Source organism: Caenorhabditis elegans, chromosome V (assembly GCF_000002985.6).
Source record: "Caenorhabditis elegans chromosome V".
NCBI lineage: Eukaryota > Metazoa > Nematoda > Chromadorea > Rhabditida > Rhabditidae > Caenorhabditis > Caenorhabditis elegans.
In genome coordinates, this window is record NC_003283.11 from 7,713,583 (window position 1) to 7,728,767 (window position 15,185).

At 34.6% G+C, this 15,185-nt stretch overlaps 6 protein-coding genes and 1 non-coding gene across 7 annotated transcripts; 3 read left to right on the plus strand and 4 right to left on the minus strand.

The window, feature by feature from the left end:
* Positions 1 to 408: 408 nt before the first annotated feature.
* ZK105.1 (T20D4.11-like domain-containing protein) lies at positions 409 to 1,116 on the plus strand. Its single transcript, NM_072596.4, has 3 exons — positions 409 to 555; positions 597 to 971; positions 1,031 to 1,116. The coding sequence occupies exons 1-3, from the start codon at positions 418 to 420 to the stop codon at positions 1,076 to 1,078; spliced, it is 561 nt and encodes a 186-aa protein (NP_504997.1). The 5' UTR covers positions 409 to 417; the 3' UTR covers positions 1,079 to 1,116.
* Positions 1,117 to 1,322: 206 nt separating this feature from the next.
* Positions 1,323 to 2,552, minus strand: ZK105.12 (T20D4.11-like domain-containing protein). Its single transcript, NM_001307807.2, has 3 exons — positions 2,209 to 2,552; positions 1,835 to 2,158; positions 1,323 to 1,731 (listed from the first exon to the last, which is right to left on the minus strand). Exons 1-3 carry the CDS (start codon positions 2,359 to 2,361, stop codon positions 1,390 to 1,392), a joined length of 819 nt encoding a protein of 272 aa, NP_001294736.1. The 5' UTR covers positions 2,362 to 2,552; the 3' UTR covers positions 1,323 to 1,389.
* A 284-nt stretch (positions 2,553 to 2,836) lies between these two features.
* On the minus strand, positions 2,837 to 4,147 carry ZK105.5 (T20D4.11-like domain-containing protein; the record flags this gene model as incomplete). The annotated part of the gene is made up of 3 exons (NM_072595.4): positions 2,837 to 3,148; positions 3,639 to 3,944; positions 3,992 to 4,147. 3 exons carry the CDS (start codon positions 4,145 to 4,147, stop codon positions 2,837 to 2,839), a joined length of 774 nt encoding a protein of 257 aa, NP_504996.4.
* A 3,451-nt stretch (positions 4,148 to 7,598) lies between these two features.
* ZK105.14 (T20D4.11-like domain-containing protein) lies at positions 7,599 to 8,463 on the minus strand (the record flags this gene model as incomplete). The annotated part of the gene is made up of 3 exons (NM_001351870.1): positions 7,599 to 7,937; positions 8,077 to 8,385; positions 8,428 to 8,463. The coding sequence occupies 3 exons, from the start codon at positions 8,461 to 8,463 to the stop codon at positions 7,599 to 7,601; spliced, it is 684 nt and encodes a 227-aa protein (NP_001338844.1).
* A 791-nt stretch (positions 8,464 to 9,254) lies between these two features.
* On the minus strand, positions 9,255 to 10,485 carry ZK105.6 (T20D4.11-like domain-containing protein). The gene is made up of 3 exons (NM_072597.5): positions 10,298 to 10,485; positions 9,946 to 10,254; positions 9,255 to 9,625 (listed from the first exon to the last, which is right to left on the minus strand). The coding sequence occupies exons 1-3, from the start codon at positions 10,463 to 10,465 to the stop codon at positions 9,278 to 9,280; spliced, it is 825 nt and encodes a 274-aa protein (NP_504998.3). The 5' UTR covers positions 10,466 to 10,485; the 3' UTR covers positions 9,255 to 9,277.
* Positions 10,486 to 10,911: 426 nt separating this feature from the next.
* Positions 10,912 to 12,528, plus strand: ZK105.8 (Serpentine Receptor, class H; the record flags this gene model as incomplete). The annotated part of the gene is made up of 5 exons (NM_001038434.3): positions 10,912 to 10,955; positions 10,995 to 11,177; positions 11,225 to 11,353; positions 11,552 to 12,004; positions 12,334 to 12,528. The coding sequence occupies exons 2-5, from the start codon at positions 11,034 to 11,036 to the stop codon at positions 12,526 to 12,528; spliced, it is 921 nt and encodes a 306-aa protein (NP_001033523.2). The 5' UTR covers positions 10,912 to 10,955; positions 10,995 to 11,033.
* 21ur-14055 lies at positions 11,345 to 11,365 on the plus strand. The gene has a single exon (NR_069026.1).
* Positions 12,529 to 15,185: the final 2,657 nt, after the last annotated feature.

A 15,185-nucleotide genomic window follows, 5' to 3' on the forward strand; every position in this document is an offset into this window, starting at 1 on the left:
ATCAATTGGATTTTTTTACAATTTCAGCATATATTGGAAACTTGTTCAAAACGTTATGAAACATTAAATTTAAAAAAACTTATTTGACTCTTTTCTTAAAAGATATCTCACAGGTTCTGTTTCTTTCGTTTTTCCGCAATCTCGAGATTTATCGGGGTCGAAAGTTACAACACAACATATTAACAGAATGAGTCATGCAGAGGAATGTTGCAAAGATCAGATCTCATTAAATATCCAAAAAAAAAATTCCCGAATAACATTCACGTACATTTTTTTTAGTTTCTCGAGAAACTGCAACAGTTGCCGCCAGATTCAATTGCATCTTTTGCGACGCTTATAAATAAGACATCACATTGGGACTTTTCAGTCTTAGGTTTTTCTCGTTTTCATTTATTAATAAGATTTGTGTTTCAGAAAATGATAAATCTTTTCAATGTTGCCCTCATTGGGTCTGTGCTTTTAGGGGTAGCTCATGGTGCAAGCGTAGCAACTGCTGGATCAAGATACTTCCGATGTACTGTTGAAGATGGATTTCAAGCAGCTAAATGTCTTTCGGTGAGATTTTTTCTAAAACTCTTCACGAATTTCACGTTTAGCGTCTCATCAACATTCAAGAAAAAGTTCAAGAGCACGATATGGCTAACCAAAGTAATATGAAGAATTTTGTGAGTGCTTGTAATTCTCTTCACACGTGTTTCTCCAATATCCGATGCGACAAAAATAAGGAATATATGCTCAAATCAGTTGAAAACTATTGTGAATTCGTTGCGTACGTCCACGTTGATTTTGCTGAGTGCAACGAAAAATTAAATGACAACGGTTCAAAGTGTTTCAAAAACTGGGAACCGATGTCGATTGGAATTCCTGACATGAACGACGAAATTTGTGAGAAAATTTTCAAACGGAAAGATTGTATGAAGAAGGACATTGTGAAAACATGCGGGAAAAAAGAATGGAGATCGTTCCGCGAGGTGATTGAATATAAACTGCTTTATCAAAAAAAAACGAAAAAAAAAACGTTTATTTTCAGAAAGTCATCAATCCATTCGCCAAGAAATGTGATTTCAGAAGATATTAATAATCTTGCGAGTTGAATAAAATAAACTTTTTGATTTTAATTTTTCCCGATTCCCAATTTTCCGATACCGATAATGCGCAAGATTTTTCACAAAAAACTTGACTAATATTGCAAAAATTTAAGAAATGCCTATGAATTCTAATTGGACCTATAAAACTTTTTGCATTTTATGCTTCCATTGGATGTTTGAATACAAAACTTAAAATTATGTTTCACAACATTCACAAATTCAGCTTTAAAAGTTTTTGAACATGACGAAGTTTACTTCACTTTATTTGATACAATTCATTGGCAAAGAACAGATTTCCGAATCATAGTGCATTATAGCCGGAGAAGAGTACAAGAGTTCCTTTAAGATTGCTTGCAAGAAATGATGCATATTTTCGGAAATCTATTACCGCACTTTCATCACAATGTTTCCTCATAATCCACTTGGTACAGTACATATCCTCTGTGAACATATTGATAAGTACTTCTATATCTCTGCTTCGAAAATTGGAATCCGTGCAATTGTAGTGCGGCAGCTTGAACTCGCGATTGCGTAACTTTGTCAGGCAACTCATGAATGGCGAGTACTTTAATTCCACAATGTCACATCCGGCAGAAATCCTTGCTATATCTGGATACTGTGAGAAGCATTCGTTAGCACACTTCTGGAAATTTGGGAAGTTGGGCGGTTATTTGCAGAAAATTTAAATATCGCAAGCAGCGAAAAACTAAACCTATATTTAATTAAAATTTTGAAGCGACTTTTACCTTGAAATCTTTGCATTGATTCATCACCTCCTCCTGCTTATAAATTGACATTTTCTTGTCTGCCCATTTATATTTGTTAACCAAATTTTCAGTTATGTCATAGCTTTGCCTACATCGGCAAGATTCAAATGCGTAATATGGATCCTTGCAACTTGTTTCACTTGTTGGTGTTGCTACTATGCTCTCCATATAGATGTCATAATTGAGTGTGATATGATCAATTATCGTTCTTGTGCATGTATATTTTGTATAGTCTGAACTAATTCCATAAATAAAACATTGTTTTCCTTCTTTAAATGCAATTTGCTGTAAAGCCGGATCGCTCTGAAACTTAGTTCTTTATGTAACTCTTTTAAGCTTAATTTGAAACTAACCGACATAAAGTCATGGTTTTTAGTGCAGTTATCAACATTCATTTGTGTAAGAAAACAAAACTCTCTTATACACGCATAGGATTCATCAACTTGGTTAAACGAGCATGTTGCGGTCCCAATAATGAAGAAGAGAGTCCATGGTAATTTAATCATTGACCCACTGGAACGTAGTAAATCTCGACTGCCTTCAAAGCAAAAGCAGGGCCAAAAATATAAATTAAAATTTGGATATGGCTTAAACAAAGAAAAAATGATTTTTCAACCTATTTGAGAAAAGTTCAGAAAATTTTCAGTGCAAATGGAATCAAAATTTAAACCATAGGTCGGCGTGTTCAACCAACAAATCCGCATGAATGGAAATGTAATTCTAGTCGATTTACGATCTCAGTCGACATTTCGATCACTAGTTCAATGTGTCACGTATGTATTCTGCAGTCTACAATGAAAGTAGACAATTGTCGTATAGGTTTCTTTTTGAGTTTGAAATGTAAATGCGTTAGCTGGAATCCTCGTTATAAAGTCCAATGCTCAATTTATAGTGTCTATCCTTTAGACAATTTTTCAATTGGAAACAAATTTTAGTGAAACATTTTTTTCAAAATTAATCATTTATAGGGGCAAAAATATTTTAATCATCTGATAGTTCAAGAGCTTTCACAGTGATTGCGGCATATTTTTGGAAATTGGTCACTGCCCGATTTCCACAAATTTTTCTCATAATCCACTTGGTGCACCATTTTTTTGTTGTGAACATTTCCGACGTTGTCATCGAGAAATCATAATTCCCAATACATTTATAGTTCGATAAATCGGGTTTTTCACGGCCAATTTTCTTCAAGCAGAACATGAAGCCAGTGTTTTGCATCTCGATAGATTTGCATGCAGTAGCTACAATTTGTCGTTCGGATTCAAACGCGTAGCAAGATGGAGCCATGCAAACCTGAAAAAAACTCCTTGAAAATATAACTTAGTACTCTTTTCTTATTTGGTACTTATTCGGTACAAATTTCAAATATCTGGTCATTTGGTTTTGTTCGCGCCTACTGAAAGATATTTCAACAATCAACGGAACTTTACAAGTTTATTCACTTCAGCAAAGCTTCTTAGAAGCTTTAAAATTCATGATACCAGTAATGCGGAAGGATGTAGAACGCGGAATTTGGCTCCAGTTGCTGTCTCAAGTTTCGGCCAAAAATATTAACTTGGTTCAGAAGTTAATTAAATCTTAAAAGAAATTGGGCAAGACTTTGAGAAGACTTGAATTCAGGCTCCACCAAAGCTTAACACAAGTCCTGCCAAAACCTCTTGCCAAAGCAACAACAAAAGTTTAGAACGCCACAAGACTATAGTTTTTCGAGCCAGCCTTGGGAAAAAGCTGAAGGCAAATGCCGAGAGGATCCATCGTCCCTTTTAAAGTTGCCAACTCTCACCTTTACATCATTGCATTGATCAATTGCTTTAATCATTCTTGTATCATTAATTGTTTTAATTGTCGACAACATTGAAGTTTGGTCGGCGACGCTTTCCATCATTGAAGCACATTTGAACATATTGTACATATAGAACGGGAGATAGCAATTGGATTCATCTTTTGGTTTAGTGGTGATATCATTCACAATTTTGTCGTAGTTTGCAGATAAGTATTGGTAATCCGAGGAAGTGCATTTTGATTTGGTTATTTTTAAAACGCACGATTTTCCCGACGTGAACGTTTTTCGTTGAGCAGAAAGATCAGTCTGAAATTCTCAAGTTGAAAATTTAATTTATTTCTAGTCCAGCTCACCGACAAAAAATCCAAGTTTTTTGAACAGTCTTCCTTGTAAGAAGCAGAATAGAACAGTGAAATGCACTCAACGAGAAGGTTATTTGTTGCAATCGGCGGAGACAGAGATGAAGCCAGCGATAGATGAATTACCAGAACTATAGAAATTTCACGCATGACAAACTATCATAATAGTAAACTGTTTGTAAAACAAAAAACAAGGGGCAACTTTGAAACTTTAATCTTCGGTCAAATATTTAACACTATAGTAGACTCAAAATCGTCACATGGATTAGTGGTTTGTAAACTATTGGATGATGTGTCATAAGGAAGGAAACAATTAAATTATCTTTACAAACGTGGAAATCACTTTCAAATCAGAATTGCGCGGCAAATGCCGGAGTTGTCTTCAAGTTTTCTCTGGAAAATAGAATATACACACGATGCAAACTACGTCATACTGAGGTCAGTTAATTGTTGAAATATTTTTATTTTTATACCAGCCGATGACCGCGCCTCCGGCGCGGCCAACGACTGGCGGAGTTCAAAATGTATAACACATAGATGTCTTTTTAATCATTCAAAAATGTATCATTAAAAAAGTTGAAACTTCGTCGATTAAATCGCATTTTCTTCTTCCATGGTATTCGATTCAGAAAATTCAAAGAGACAGTTAGAATGTTCTGATTTTTCTACACTCAAAATTATAAAACTGCGTTGCGTGTACGCCAAAATAGTCCCCGCCTTTTTCTCGTTCACTCACGGGGAAAAGGCAAAAAGCGGTACCCCAGGTAATATCAGCCGCCGACATCATTCGAGGTCCGCGCACCACACTATTTTTCTCACTATTGGCGTGGCGAGCTGTCCCCCTCCCCCGAAAAAATTCCACAGAGTTACAGTTTTTTCAATAAGTTAATAACTTTCCTTAACTGGAGAAGTCTGAATAATTAACTACTAATAGTAAGTTCTTTGAATATAGATGTGACGAAACAAATAAAAACTCCTACAGTTATAGGAGGTTGTAGAGCATTTCAGAACTTTTTTGAATTTTCCAGATGATTCTAGAACATTCTAGAATTTTCTTGAAACTTCCAGAAGGTGCTGAAACAAAAAATTGATTCCAGAACCAAAATTTGAATTTCCCGCCAAATGTTTTCCTCAGAAAATTTGAATTTCCCGTCAAAATCTTTTTCTCAGAAAATTTGAATTTCCCGCCAAAATTTTTCTTGGAAATTTGAATTCCCGCCAAAATTTCTTTTCTCATAAATTTTGAAGTTCCCGCCCATATTTTTAAGGGTCCCACCACGATGGGTCTCGCCAGTTCCAGGTGGTACTTAAGCTAAAAATAAGTTTCTCAGAAAATTTGAATTTCCCGCCAAAAATTTTTTCTCAGAAATTTTGAGTTTTCGGCCAAAATTTATGGGTCTCACCACGAATATTCCAGAATTTTTTTCGAATTTTCCAGAAGGTTCTGGAACTTTCCAGAAGGTTCTGGAACTTTCCAGAAAGTTCTGGAACATTCCAGAATTTTCTCGAATTTTCCAGAAAGTTCTAGAACATTATAGAATTTTATGGAATTTTCCAGATGATTCCAAAACCAAAATTGAAATTCCCGCCAAAATCTTTTTCTCAGAAAATTTGAATTTCCCTCCAAAAATTTTTTTCTCAGAAAATTTGAAATTCCCGCCAAAACTTTTTCACTGAAAATTTGAATTTCCCGCCAAAATTTTTTTCACTGAAAATTTGAATTTCCCGCCAAATGTTTTTTTCACTGAAAATTTGAATTTCCCGCCAAAATTTTTTTCACTGAAAATTTGAATTTCCCGCCAAAATTTTTTTTCACTGAAAATTTGAATTTCCCGCCAAAATTTTTTCCACTGAAAATTTGAATTTCCCGCCAAAATTTTTTCACTGAAAATTTGAATTTCCCGCCAAAATTTTTTTTTTACTGAAAATTTGAATTTCCCGCTAAAATTTTTTTCACTGAAAATTTGAATTTCCCGCCAAAAATTTTTTCACTGAAAATTTGAATTTCCCGCCAAAATTTTTTTCACTGAAAATTTGAATTTCCCGCCAAAAATTTTTTCACTGAAAATTTGAATTTCCCGCCAAAATTTTTTCACTGAAAATTTGAATTTCCCGCCAAAATTTTTTTTCACTGAAAATTTGAATTTCCCGCCAAAATTTTTTTCACTGAAAATTTGAATTTCCCGCCAAAATTTTTTTTTACTGAAAATTTGAATTTCCCGCTAAAATTTTTTTCACTGAAAATTTGAATTTCCCGCCAAAAATTTTTTCACTGAAAATTTGAATTTCCCGCCAAAATTTTTTCACTGAAAATTTGAATTTCCCGCCAAAAATTTTTTCACTGAAAATTTGAATTTCCCGCCAAAATTTTTTTCACTGAAAATTTGAATTTCCCGCCAAAATTTTTTCACTGAAAATTTGAATTTCCCGCCAAAATTTTTTTCACGGAAAATTTGAATTTCCCGCCAAAATTTTTTTCACTGAAAATTTGAATTTCCCGGCAAAATTTTTTTACTGATTGAATTTCCCGCCAAAATTTATTTTACTGAAAATTTGAATTTCCCGCTAAAATTTTTTTCACTGAAAATTTGAATTTCCCGCCCAAATTTTTTCACTGAAAATTTGAATTTCCCGCTAAAATTTTTTTCACTGAAAATTTGAATTTCCCGCCCAAATTTTTTCACTGAAAATTTGAATTTCCCGCCAAAATTTTTTTCACTTAAAATTTGAATTTCCCGCCAAAATTTTTTTTCACTGAAAATTTGAATTTCCCGCCAAAATTTTTTCCACTGAAAATTTGAATTTCCCACCAAAATTTTTTTCTCTGAAAATTTGAATTTCCCGCCAAAATTTTTTTCACTGAAAATTTGAATTTCCCGGCAAAATTTTTTTCACTGATTGAATTTCCCGCCAAAATTTTTTTAACTGAAAATTTGAATTTCCCGCTAAAAATTTTTTCACTGAAAATTTGAATTTCCCGCCTAAATTTTTTCACTGAAAATTTGAATTTCCCGCCAAAATTTTTTTCACTTAAAATTTGAATTTCCCGCCAACATTTTGGGTCTCACCACGAAGGGTCTCACCACGATGGGTCTCACCACGAAGGGTCTCACCACGAAGGGTCTCACCACGATGGGTCTCACCACGAAGGGTCTCACCACGATGGGTCTCACCACGAAGGGTATCACCACGAAGGGTCTCACCACGATGGGTCTCACCACGAAGGGTGCCACGCCCACTATTCTCACTGAAATTTGGGCGTGACGTCACAGACTACAAAGACTACATAGACTACAAACTCCGGACAGACGAACTGTATTTTTTTATATATAGTTAATGAAATTTCCGAAAATCTTTAAACCGCTAATTTGTCAATTGCCGCTTTCCGGGAATCTCGAAATCCTGGAATCTTGATGATTTCCGCATTACCATTCTGGTTGAAATTTATAGATTAAAATGTTGATTTTTCATTCTCGGCTGAACTTTCAAACCATTCATGAAACTAAAAAACAATTGTGAGCGGATTTCGTATTTATGTCGTGCAAATAAATTGTATGGAAAAACAATCAAATTATCTGATTTAATTTTTATTTTCCATACATTATTGCATCATATTAAACACGTTATTCAAATCTTTCAGTTTTTTGGCTGCCAGTTGTCTATACTTCTCATAATCTTTCACAGCTTTCGCACCACAAACGTTTGCCATTATTGTTTTCGTGCATGCCTTCTTTGTTGTAAATATTTCGACCTTTGCTTTGGAATTTGTTGCGAAAAAATCAAAATCGAGACATTTGTTATTAGAAAGATTCGGTTTTGTCTTCTGGATATAGTTAAAGCAAGCGAATAACTCAGAATTTTTCAAAACGAGGCTCTCGTAATCCCTCACCGCCATTTCTCTATTGGAGTTTCCTGCGTAGCATTTTCCTGTCAAGCAATTCTGTAAAAAAGTTTATTATTATTCATTATCTGATTCCTTTCAATAATCCTGCTCTAGTTTTTGGAAGTTGTAACGAAAGGTTCGGTAAGTGAAACCTAAGAGTTTCAAAAACAAACAAAATTGTTTGGCAACACTCTACCTTTGCTGCAGTACTGCTTTTCTGAGCTTTTAGTAATCTTGTATCATTGATGCTCATATCGATTATTGATACTTCGTAAACCGACTGAGACGCTCTAAAAATGTTTGCTATGCATCTACATTCGTTGAACATATAATAAAGGTCCGCGCAATTCGATTCATTCTTCGGTTTAGTGGTGATAATTTTGACCACTTTGTCATAGTTCTTTTTTAAATATTTAATATGTTCGTCAGAATAATTATATTCGGCAATATTGAAGAAACAGGCTTTTCCGTTTATGAAAGACTTCTTTTGAGCAGCCAAGTTGTTCTGTAATCTCCAATTGTTCATAGTTTATCAACAACCACAAACCGATGTGAAGTCATATTTAAGAGCACATGGGTACATACGATCGGAAGTGGAAAAATAAAACAGTTTCGTGTAGTGTTTAAATTCGTCGCTTTTCAAAATAGAGCTTTTCGAAATTTCTATGAAAACAAGGATAGGGTGATGCGAAAAATCAGCATATTAACCTGCAATTGTAAAATACGTTTACAAAGCAATTGTTCAAGAGTTTGCTTTAAAAAATAAATAAAACAATAAAGTACGTTTTTTTTTTGCAATAAAACAATGAAAATGTGGTAAACGATTAAAATGATTGAATATATGCGCCTAAGCCTGCGAAAATTCACAAAATCGTTTGACCAATACTCAATTAAATTCTCTATATGTGTGCATATGTTCAACAGCCCCCGCACTAAATTATTTGTTGGGATTTTGATCTGGTGATACTGTCAATTGCCATATATTTTGAAAACTATAGTTATAATACTTTGACTAGATAAAATTCCTATCTTTGACGACTTTCATCTCACTTTACGGTATACGTTTGTTAGTTTTATTCATGAAATGAATTTAATGGAAAATTTCTGTACGATTACTGTAGAGTTGGCACACGAACGAAAGCAGAAAGTGGTGTCAGTATCAGAGATGAGCTTTTTCGGTTTATTAATTTACTAATTTTTTCTTTTTTCTGGTCCAAAATGATTTTTTGTTCCCAGCCCGGCCAGGAAGTCCAATTAAGGTTCTTGTAGATCAAACCGATACGGGACACTCGAACGCCGCTTGAATAAATTCATGTTAAATCTAAAAATACTGTTTGGTTTTCAATTATAGCTTTGAGAGTATAACATATTCATGGATAAAATCAATATTTATTTGTTTATTGAACTCGAAGTTGCATCATGAAACTTGCCATTTTATTCAAGTTCTTTACTGAAATTTGTGCGTATTGATCGAAATTCTCCACTGCCGATTTTCCACAAATCCCCTCCATTATTGATTTTGTGCAGTCTTTTTTTGTGGTAAAAGCTTCAATTTGAACAGAAATGTTTTCATTCTCAGAACCGATGCTGTCCGTACAAGTATACTTGGATAAATCTGGACGTTCTTTGTGAATTTTGAACTGACAAGCCATGAAAGGTGAGTTCTTCATTTCAATTGCTTCACACATATCATCTGCCATTCTGCGATCAAGATCGGGAGCGTTGCAGGTTGAGTTCATGCACGTCTAAAAAAGTAATGTGGATGAAATTATATGACAAAGAGTTGTGTCAATGGGCAGACCCTAATTTTGCAAAAAATCTGAAATAGGGCTCTGATCAATCACGTACACCTAAATGACGCCTTACTGCGGAACAAAGTCAATGACGTCAAGCTATAAGAAATCCCACAAGTGTTCAGACGTGTACCTACACTCTGCCTGTTACTGCAGTAATTTTATTGGGTCATCTGAATTAATGTATTCCTACTGACACGTTTTCAAGTAAACTACAACATTACTTGATGTCGTTGAAAACCTGATTCGGATAACTTAAAACGGCACTATACCTGTACATTTTTGCATTGCTCAACCAACTTCAAAATCCTTGTATCATTAATTTTCGTATCAACTTTGGAGATTTTTAACGTTTTTTGTGCAACATCCGACATCATAGCTTCACATTTTGCTTGGTTATACATGTAGTAAGTATCCGAACAATTTGAGTCATCCTTCGGCGGTGTGGTGAACTCCTGCACGAAGGTGTCATAATTCGAAGAAATTAAAGTGTAATCTGGTGTACTGCATTGTTCTTTCACGATTTGAAAAAAACAGGATTTTCCAGCTGTGAATGCACTTTTTTGAGTTGTCATATTATTCTGCAAAACTCTAAATTCTTACATTTCAAGGTCTTGGACAAACCGAGAAAAAATCAAATTCTTTTACACACTCGAAGTTATCATCATCATAAGCAGCGATGTAGAATATTTTAAGACAAGTCGACACATCTCCCTTGGCTGAAAATGGGGCCGAAAACACAAAATTGAAAAAAGTAAAAAATATTGCTAAATTGCGGAACAAATTTGTCATGTCTGTAGGTCAGTATTAAAATGATGGGAAATGGTATATTCCCTAGACTTCAAACTTTGATCAAGTGTTTAAACAAGTTGGTGTAAACTTTTTATTCGGATAATCTGCATTTGTCTATTTAATGTGTCATAAAACAACAAAGATTGATATTGGTCTGCTAAAAAAAATTAAACTATTTTTGTACATAAAGGTAAGACGAATCCTAACACAGCAATACAAAAAATCATAAGAATTTCATGAAATTTAAAATAAATACGACAAAACTCACAGTAAAACCCGATAATGGATGTAATTACAAAGATTCTCGAAACAGTCCCCGCCCATACATTGGTCATTTGCAGTTTTGTCTTGAATTAATTGAAATGGCAACTTTGTGACCATATTACCAAAAAAACTATTATTCACAACTTGATCTCCGGGCTAACACACCTGCTCGCTTTTCAATTAATCAAATTTTTAGTCATTCAATTTTAGACGTCTTACTGCGTTGAAAATCAAATTGAGCTCAGCCAAATAATCATTTTTCGATATCACTTGTTAAGTTACTCTTAGCAAAAACCATACTTCCATGAATTTCGATGCAACTGCACAAACACGATTTTATTTTTATACTGGTATTATTTGTGTAATTAACAATTCCATAGCTATTTATCTACTGATCTTCAAATCAGGAAATATTGGAACATATCGGTATTATATGCTTTATTTTCAGGTAATATTAGGGTAGATTATTTCAAAATTTTGAAAGAAATATTTCAGATAATGTGTATACTTCTTGATATTCATTTAACTTTACTTGTTGCTCCAATAACATATTTTCCAGCTTTAATTGCAGTTTCAAATGGGATATATTCGAAGTGGTTCTCAATTAGAACCCACTTTCAAATTGTGAGTTGAAGAAATTTATGTTCTTTTTTTTCTAAAATTGTTTTTCGAAACATAGCTTTAACATTCAGCTATGAAAAATGCACAATAACTAGAATAAATCGTTTGAAAGCAACCGATGTTCTTTTCCGATGGCTGATTGGTCGGAGTCTTAATTTTTAACAACTTATTTTTCAAACTGATCATACATTAAATTTTCAGAATATGATCCTTAGCTTGATTGTGCTCCAAATTTGCTCACTTTTATGCAGTTTTATGAGGAAACACCAGAGTGTCGCAATGATTGATCAAAAGCGAATCATGGATCCTGTGAAAAAGTATTTAATAAAAGGTTTTCTACACATTCCACCAATTCTCGTTTGCGTATCTTTCGCACTTTCAAATCTGGACAAATCCGAAGAAACAAAAATTGCAAAAGAAAAATTCCCGTATTTGCTGCCATTGCTGATTTTGCCAAATGTAGAGATGTACTCCGATTCTTCAATTCCTATTATTTTAACTCTAATCTTCATGATATTCACTTTTGTTTTATATTGTTCTTTAATTCTATATTTCTATTTTCAAATCTTATATATGTTGCATGGCCATAGGAAGTTTATGGCGGCCAAGACTTATTCAAAACATATATCCGCAATGTTCAGCTTGGTGGCACAAGTGAGTTATTTTTTGTCTGGATTTTTTTCCAATAGCAATGTAAAAACGCTCCAAAAAACTATAGTCTCTCCTTTAATAGTTAGAACGCCCATTTTGCGCTTCGAGATAAGAGACTTGATTGTGAGGCCTTTTACCAAAACTTGCACTTTCATTCAAGAAAGACAGAATTTATTATGTTAGAATTTATTTCAACATATTCGCGCGAAAACGTAGTGAGTAAATTTGAAAGTTTACAGTTTTATCTCAGTACTCGCATGCTAGAACAATTGTCGATTTATCTGTAGGGATTTGATCGATCAACGAAATACAGTAATTTATTTAATTTTCAGTTATTTGTGTTAATCGTTTGGCTTGCTATACCCGTCGGACTTCTTTTAGCTGATGTAATTTTACAAGTAACAGGCTTTGAACTTATCGGAAATCTTCTCATCTGCTTATTTTCAACTCATTCTATTGTCAGTACTATTGTATTGGTTGCTACTTTTCCTGCATTTCGGCGAATTATTTTTTGTCAAAGAAAGTGAGTTTTAGTTTGAACAAACGATTTTTCAACGAATCTTGTTGCAGACAAATGTTCTCACCAGCTACAACAGTTGTTCCTCGACGTACCACTCCTCGTAGTTGATAAATGTTTCAGCGATAATAATTATTTGTAGATTTTACCAGTATCTCTATATTAAAAATTAGAATATGGTCCCAGGAAATGAAAAACACACAAAATACTAAAAAATCAAACATCACATAAATGAGGTAAACGGATTAGTTTATTATTTATGCTTTCATCATAAATTCTGGTATCGTATTACGCAATTTTTTTAGAAAATTGTTATTGCGTATATCACGAATTTCCATATCGAATAAATACTTTGTTGGCAAAATTGTCTAAAGAATTTTTCCTTGTATTTTTTAGACTTTGCGAAAAATATTTCAGGACAAACATGAATAATAGATAGAATCAGTGAAAATAAGTAATTTTTGCTAGAAAATATCTAGCTTTTTCCAGAACTGAAATAAATAAAAAAGTTTTCCATTCCAAAAAAAATACTACAGATTTTTTTCAATATTTCACTTAACCCATGTTTAAATGTGTTTTTAAGATAATTAGCAAAAATATCAACTTGGTAGTTTTTAAAATTCCAGACAGAAGGACGTTTTTAAATGCCTTGCATGAATGCAGGAACCACACTAAACCAAAATCGGACCCTCCAGTGATAACACATTTTGGTAATTTTCTTCCTTTTTTATATTTGTTTGGTCTTGTTTTTCACAGAACATGGAAGATTTCTGATTTTCTTGGAAAAATAAAATGACTCATGGCGGCGAGCCAATAAACCAATAAATGATAGACCACAAAACCAAAAAAAATATCTATACGCAAGAATTATTCATTCCCCTTTTCATTTTTTTTTCCCATCTCATACAATTCCAGCCATCCAAAATGGTTTCTCATTTGCCTCCATATTTATTTTTTCTCTCTTTCTTCCATTTCTCACTTCATTGGCTTCTATTTCTATTCCTCCAGAATCCATGACGTCAGTGGTTCCGTGAACTCTCGCTGGCTCACTTCCTACGTATATCCTAAAAGCGTTTTATGTCAGTATTCGACTAACTTCCGGTGAATTGTCACAGCAAGGAATTGAAAAGAAAAAGTAAAAAATACATGTTTACGTGAAAAAAGCAGACTAATCTATAAAAAACAAAACTAAAAATAACGACACCGAAAAACAAAAAAAAAAGCGAACAACAAAAATGAGAAGACCCCCTCTCTATAGACATCAACAATTTTTTGACAAGAAAAGGGTAGAAATTATTTCAAGTCGCCAACTGAAAAACATTCCAGAACATCAATAACATTTCATTGAAGATAATACGAAATTCCTGAAAAGATTATATCCTACGTAGATCTCACGAGCCACCTTGGATTAAAAAATATGCTCATGAAATAGCATTCTTGTCGCATATATAATTTTTCTTTTTCTAGATCAGAATCATTTTTCTATCACTTGGTCAAAAGTTGCATGTTTGTACAATCTCCACGTTATTTCAAAGCTAAGTGTCTATCGAAGTTGTTTCGGAGTCTGTGTTAGACCCCAGACTTGTCCGATCAAATAATTTGCAATATTGCGAATATTCTAGAACTTTCTGTTTGTAAATTCCACAAAACTGAAAACTATCTTTTAGGAAATTTCTCGCCACGTACTACTTTTAAAAATCAAATTTTAACTTTCACATCAATTAATCATTTTCAATCTGACTGTCCGCCGTTTAATCATTACCCATCTCGTCTTCAAATCACTCATTTCAAACAAAAGCACTCTCTCGCACAAAACTCGCAACATTATTTGCTCATCGTGATCAAATACCTGTGTCTCTTGGCGTGTATGCGTCTCTCTTCCCCGCCTTTTCTCTCCCTTTTACCTTCTCTGCACTTGCAATGAATTTCTGGCAAGGCGCCAGGCTTTCGGTTTCCACTTTTTCTCCTTGATTTAGTAGTGTTTTCACTCTCGCGCACACACACACATCCACGAGCACGTCATTTTTGCTCCAAAAAGCAATTACACGAAATTGAAATCGGTCTCTGTTTCTCTGTCATGCTCTTTCCCTCCCCTCTTGCGTCCTTCTCTTGCTCCTTTCACTTTCATCGCTTTTACACCGATTCTCGAGCTCCAGACGTGAGACGAGAATGCGTTGAGCCCGTGAGAGACGCAGAGACACAAACTATTTCGAATATTCGTATAGCGAAGGAAGCGGAGACGACGCCACACCCATCTTTCTTGCCGTCTCTTCCCTCCGCATACTCTCTCTAGTCGACTTGGCTCGCTGCCAGCCGTCTGGCGCCGCGGATCGATGAGCTTGTGCCCCCCCGCCCCTCTTTCCGCTAGAAACGCGCATACGCCTGGCAGTCAGCCAACTTCAGCTGTACGTCTTCTCCTTTTTTTCTTCTCTTATTCATTCCCCTACTACTCCTTTTGCTTACTTTCTCTTTTGCCGCCGCAGCATGAATTCCAACAAGGCTAGGCCTAGCCTAGGCGTACTACAATTTGGACGACCAAGCGCCTAGTGAACCGGTCCTCTGATCAGTTCATCCGATTTCTGCCCACTATTTCCCAGTCTCCTCACCTCCGATAGACCATCATCAGTCTCCAGCGCGCCGGTCGCACATACACCTCCTCCGTCCATT

Bases quoted from the DNA above. Each gene is read 5' to 3' on its own strand.
- ZK105.1 (NM_072596.4), top strand. From the start codon at position 418: ATGATAAATCTTTTCAATGTTGCCCTCATTGGGTCTGTGCTTTTAGGG. The intron at 556-596 runs GTGAGATTTTTT...TTTCACGTTTAG, and splicing joins AAGCAGCTAAATGTCTTTCG to CGTCTCATCAACATTCAAGA. The intron at 972-1,030 runs GTGATTGAATAT...GTTTATTTTCAG, and splicing joins AATGGAGATCGTTCCGCGAG to AAAGTCATCAATCCATTCGC.
- ZK105.12 (NM_001307807.2), bottom strand. From the start codon at position 2,361: ATGATTAAATTACCATGGACTCTCTTCTTCATTATTGGGACCGCAACA. The intron at 2,159-2,208 runs GTTAGTTTCAAA...ACTAAGTTTCAG, and splicing joins AAAACCATGACTTTATGTCG to AGCGATCCGGCTTTACAGCA. The intron at 1,732-1,834 runs GTAAAAGTCGCT...CCAAATTTCCAG, and splicing joins ATCAATGCAAAGATTTCAAG to AAGTGTGCTAACGAATGCTT.
- ZK105.6 (NM_072597.5), bottom strand. From the start codon at position 10,465: ATGACAAATTTGTTCCGCAATTTAGCAATATTTTTTACTTTTTTCAAT. The intron at 10,255-10,297 runs GTTTGTCCAAGA...AGAGTTTTGCAG, and splicing joins AAGAATTTGATTTTTTCTCG to AATAATATGACAACTCAAAA. The intron at 9,626-9,945 runs GTATAGTGCCGT...TTACTTTTTTAG, and splicing joins AGCAATGCAAAAATGTACAG to ACGTGCATGAACTCAACCTG.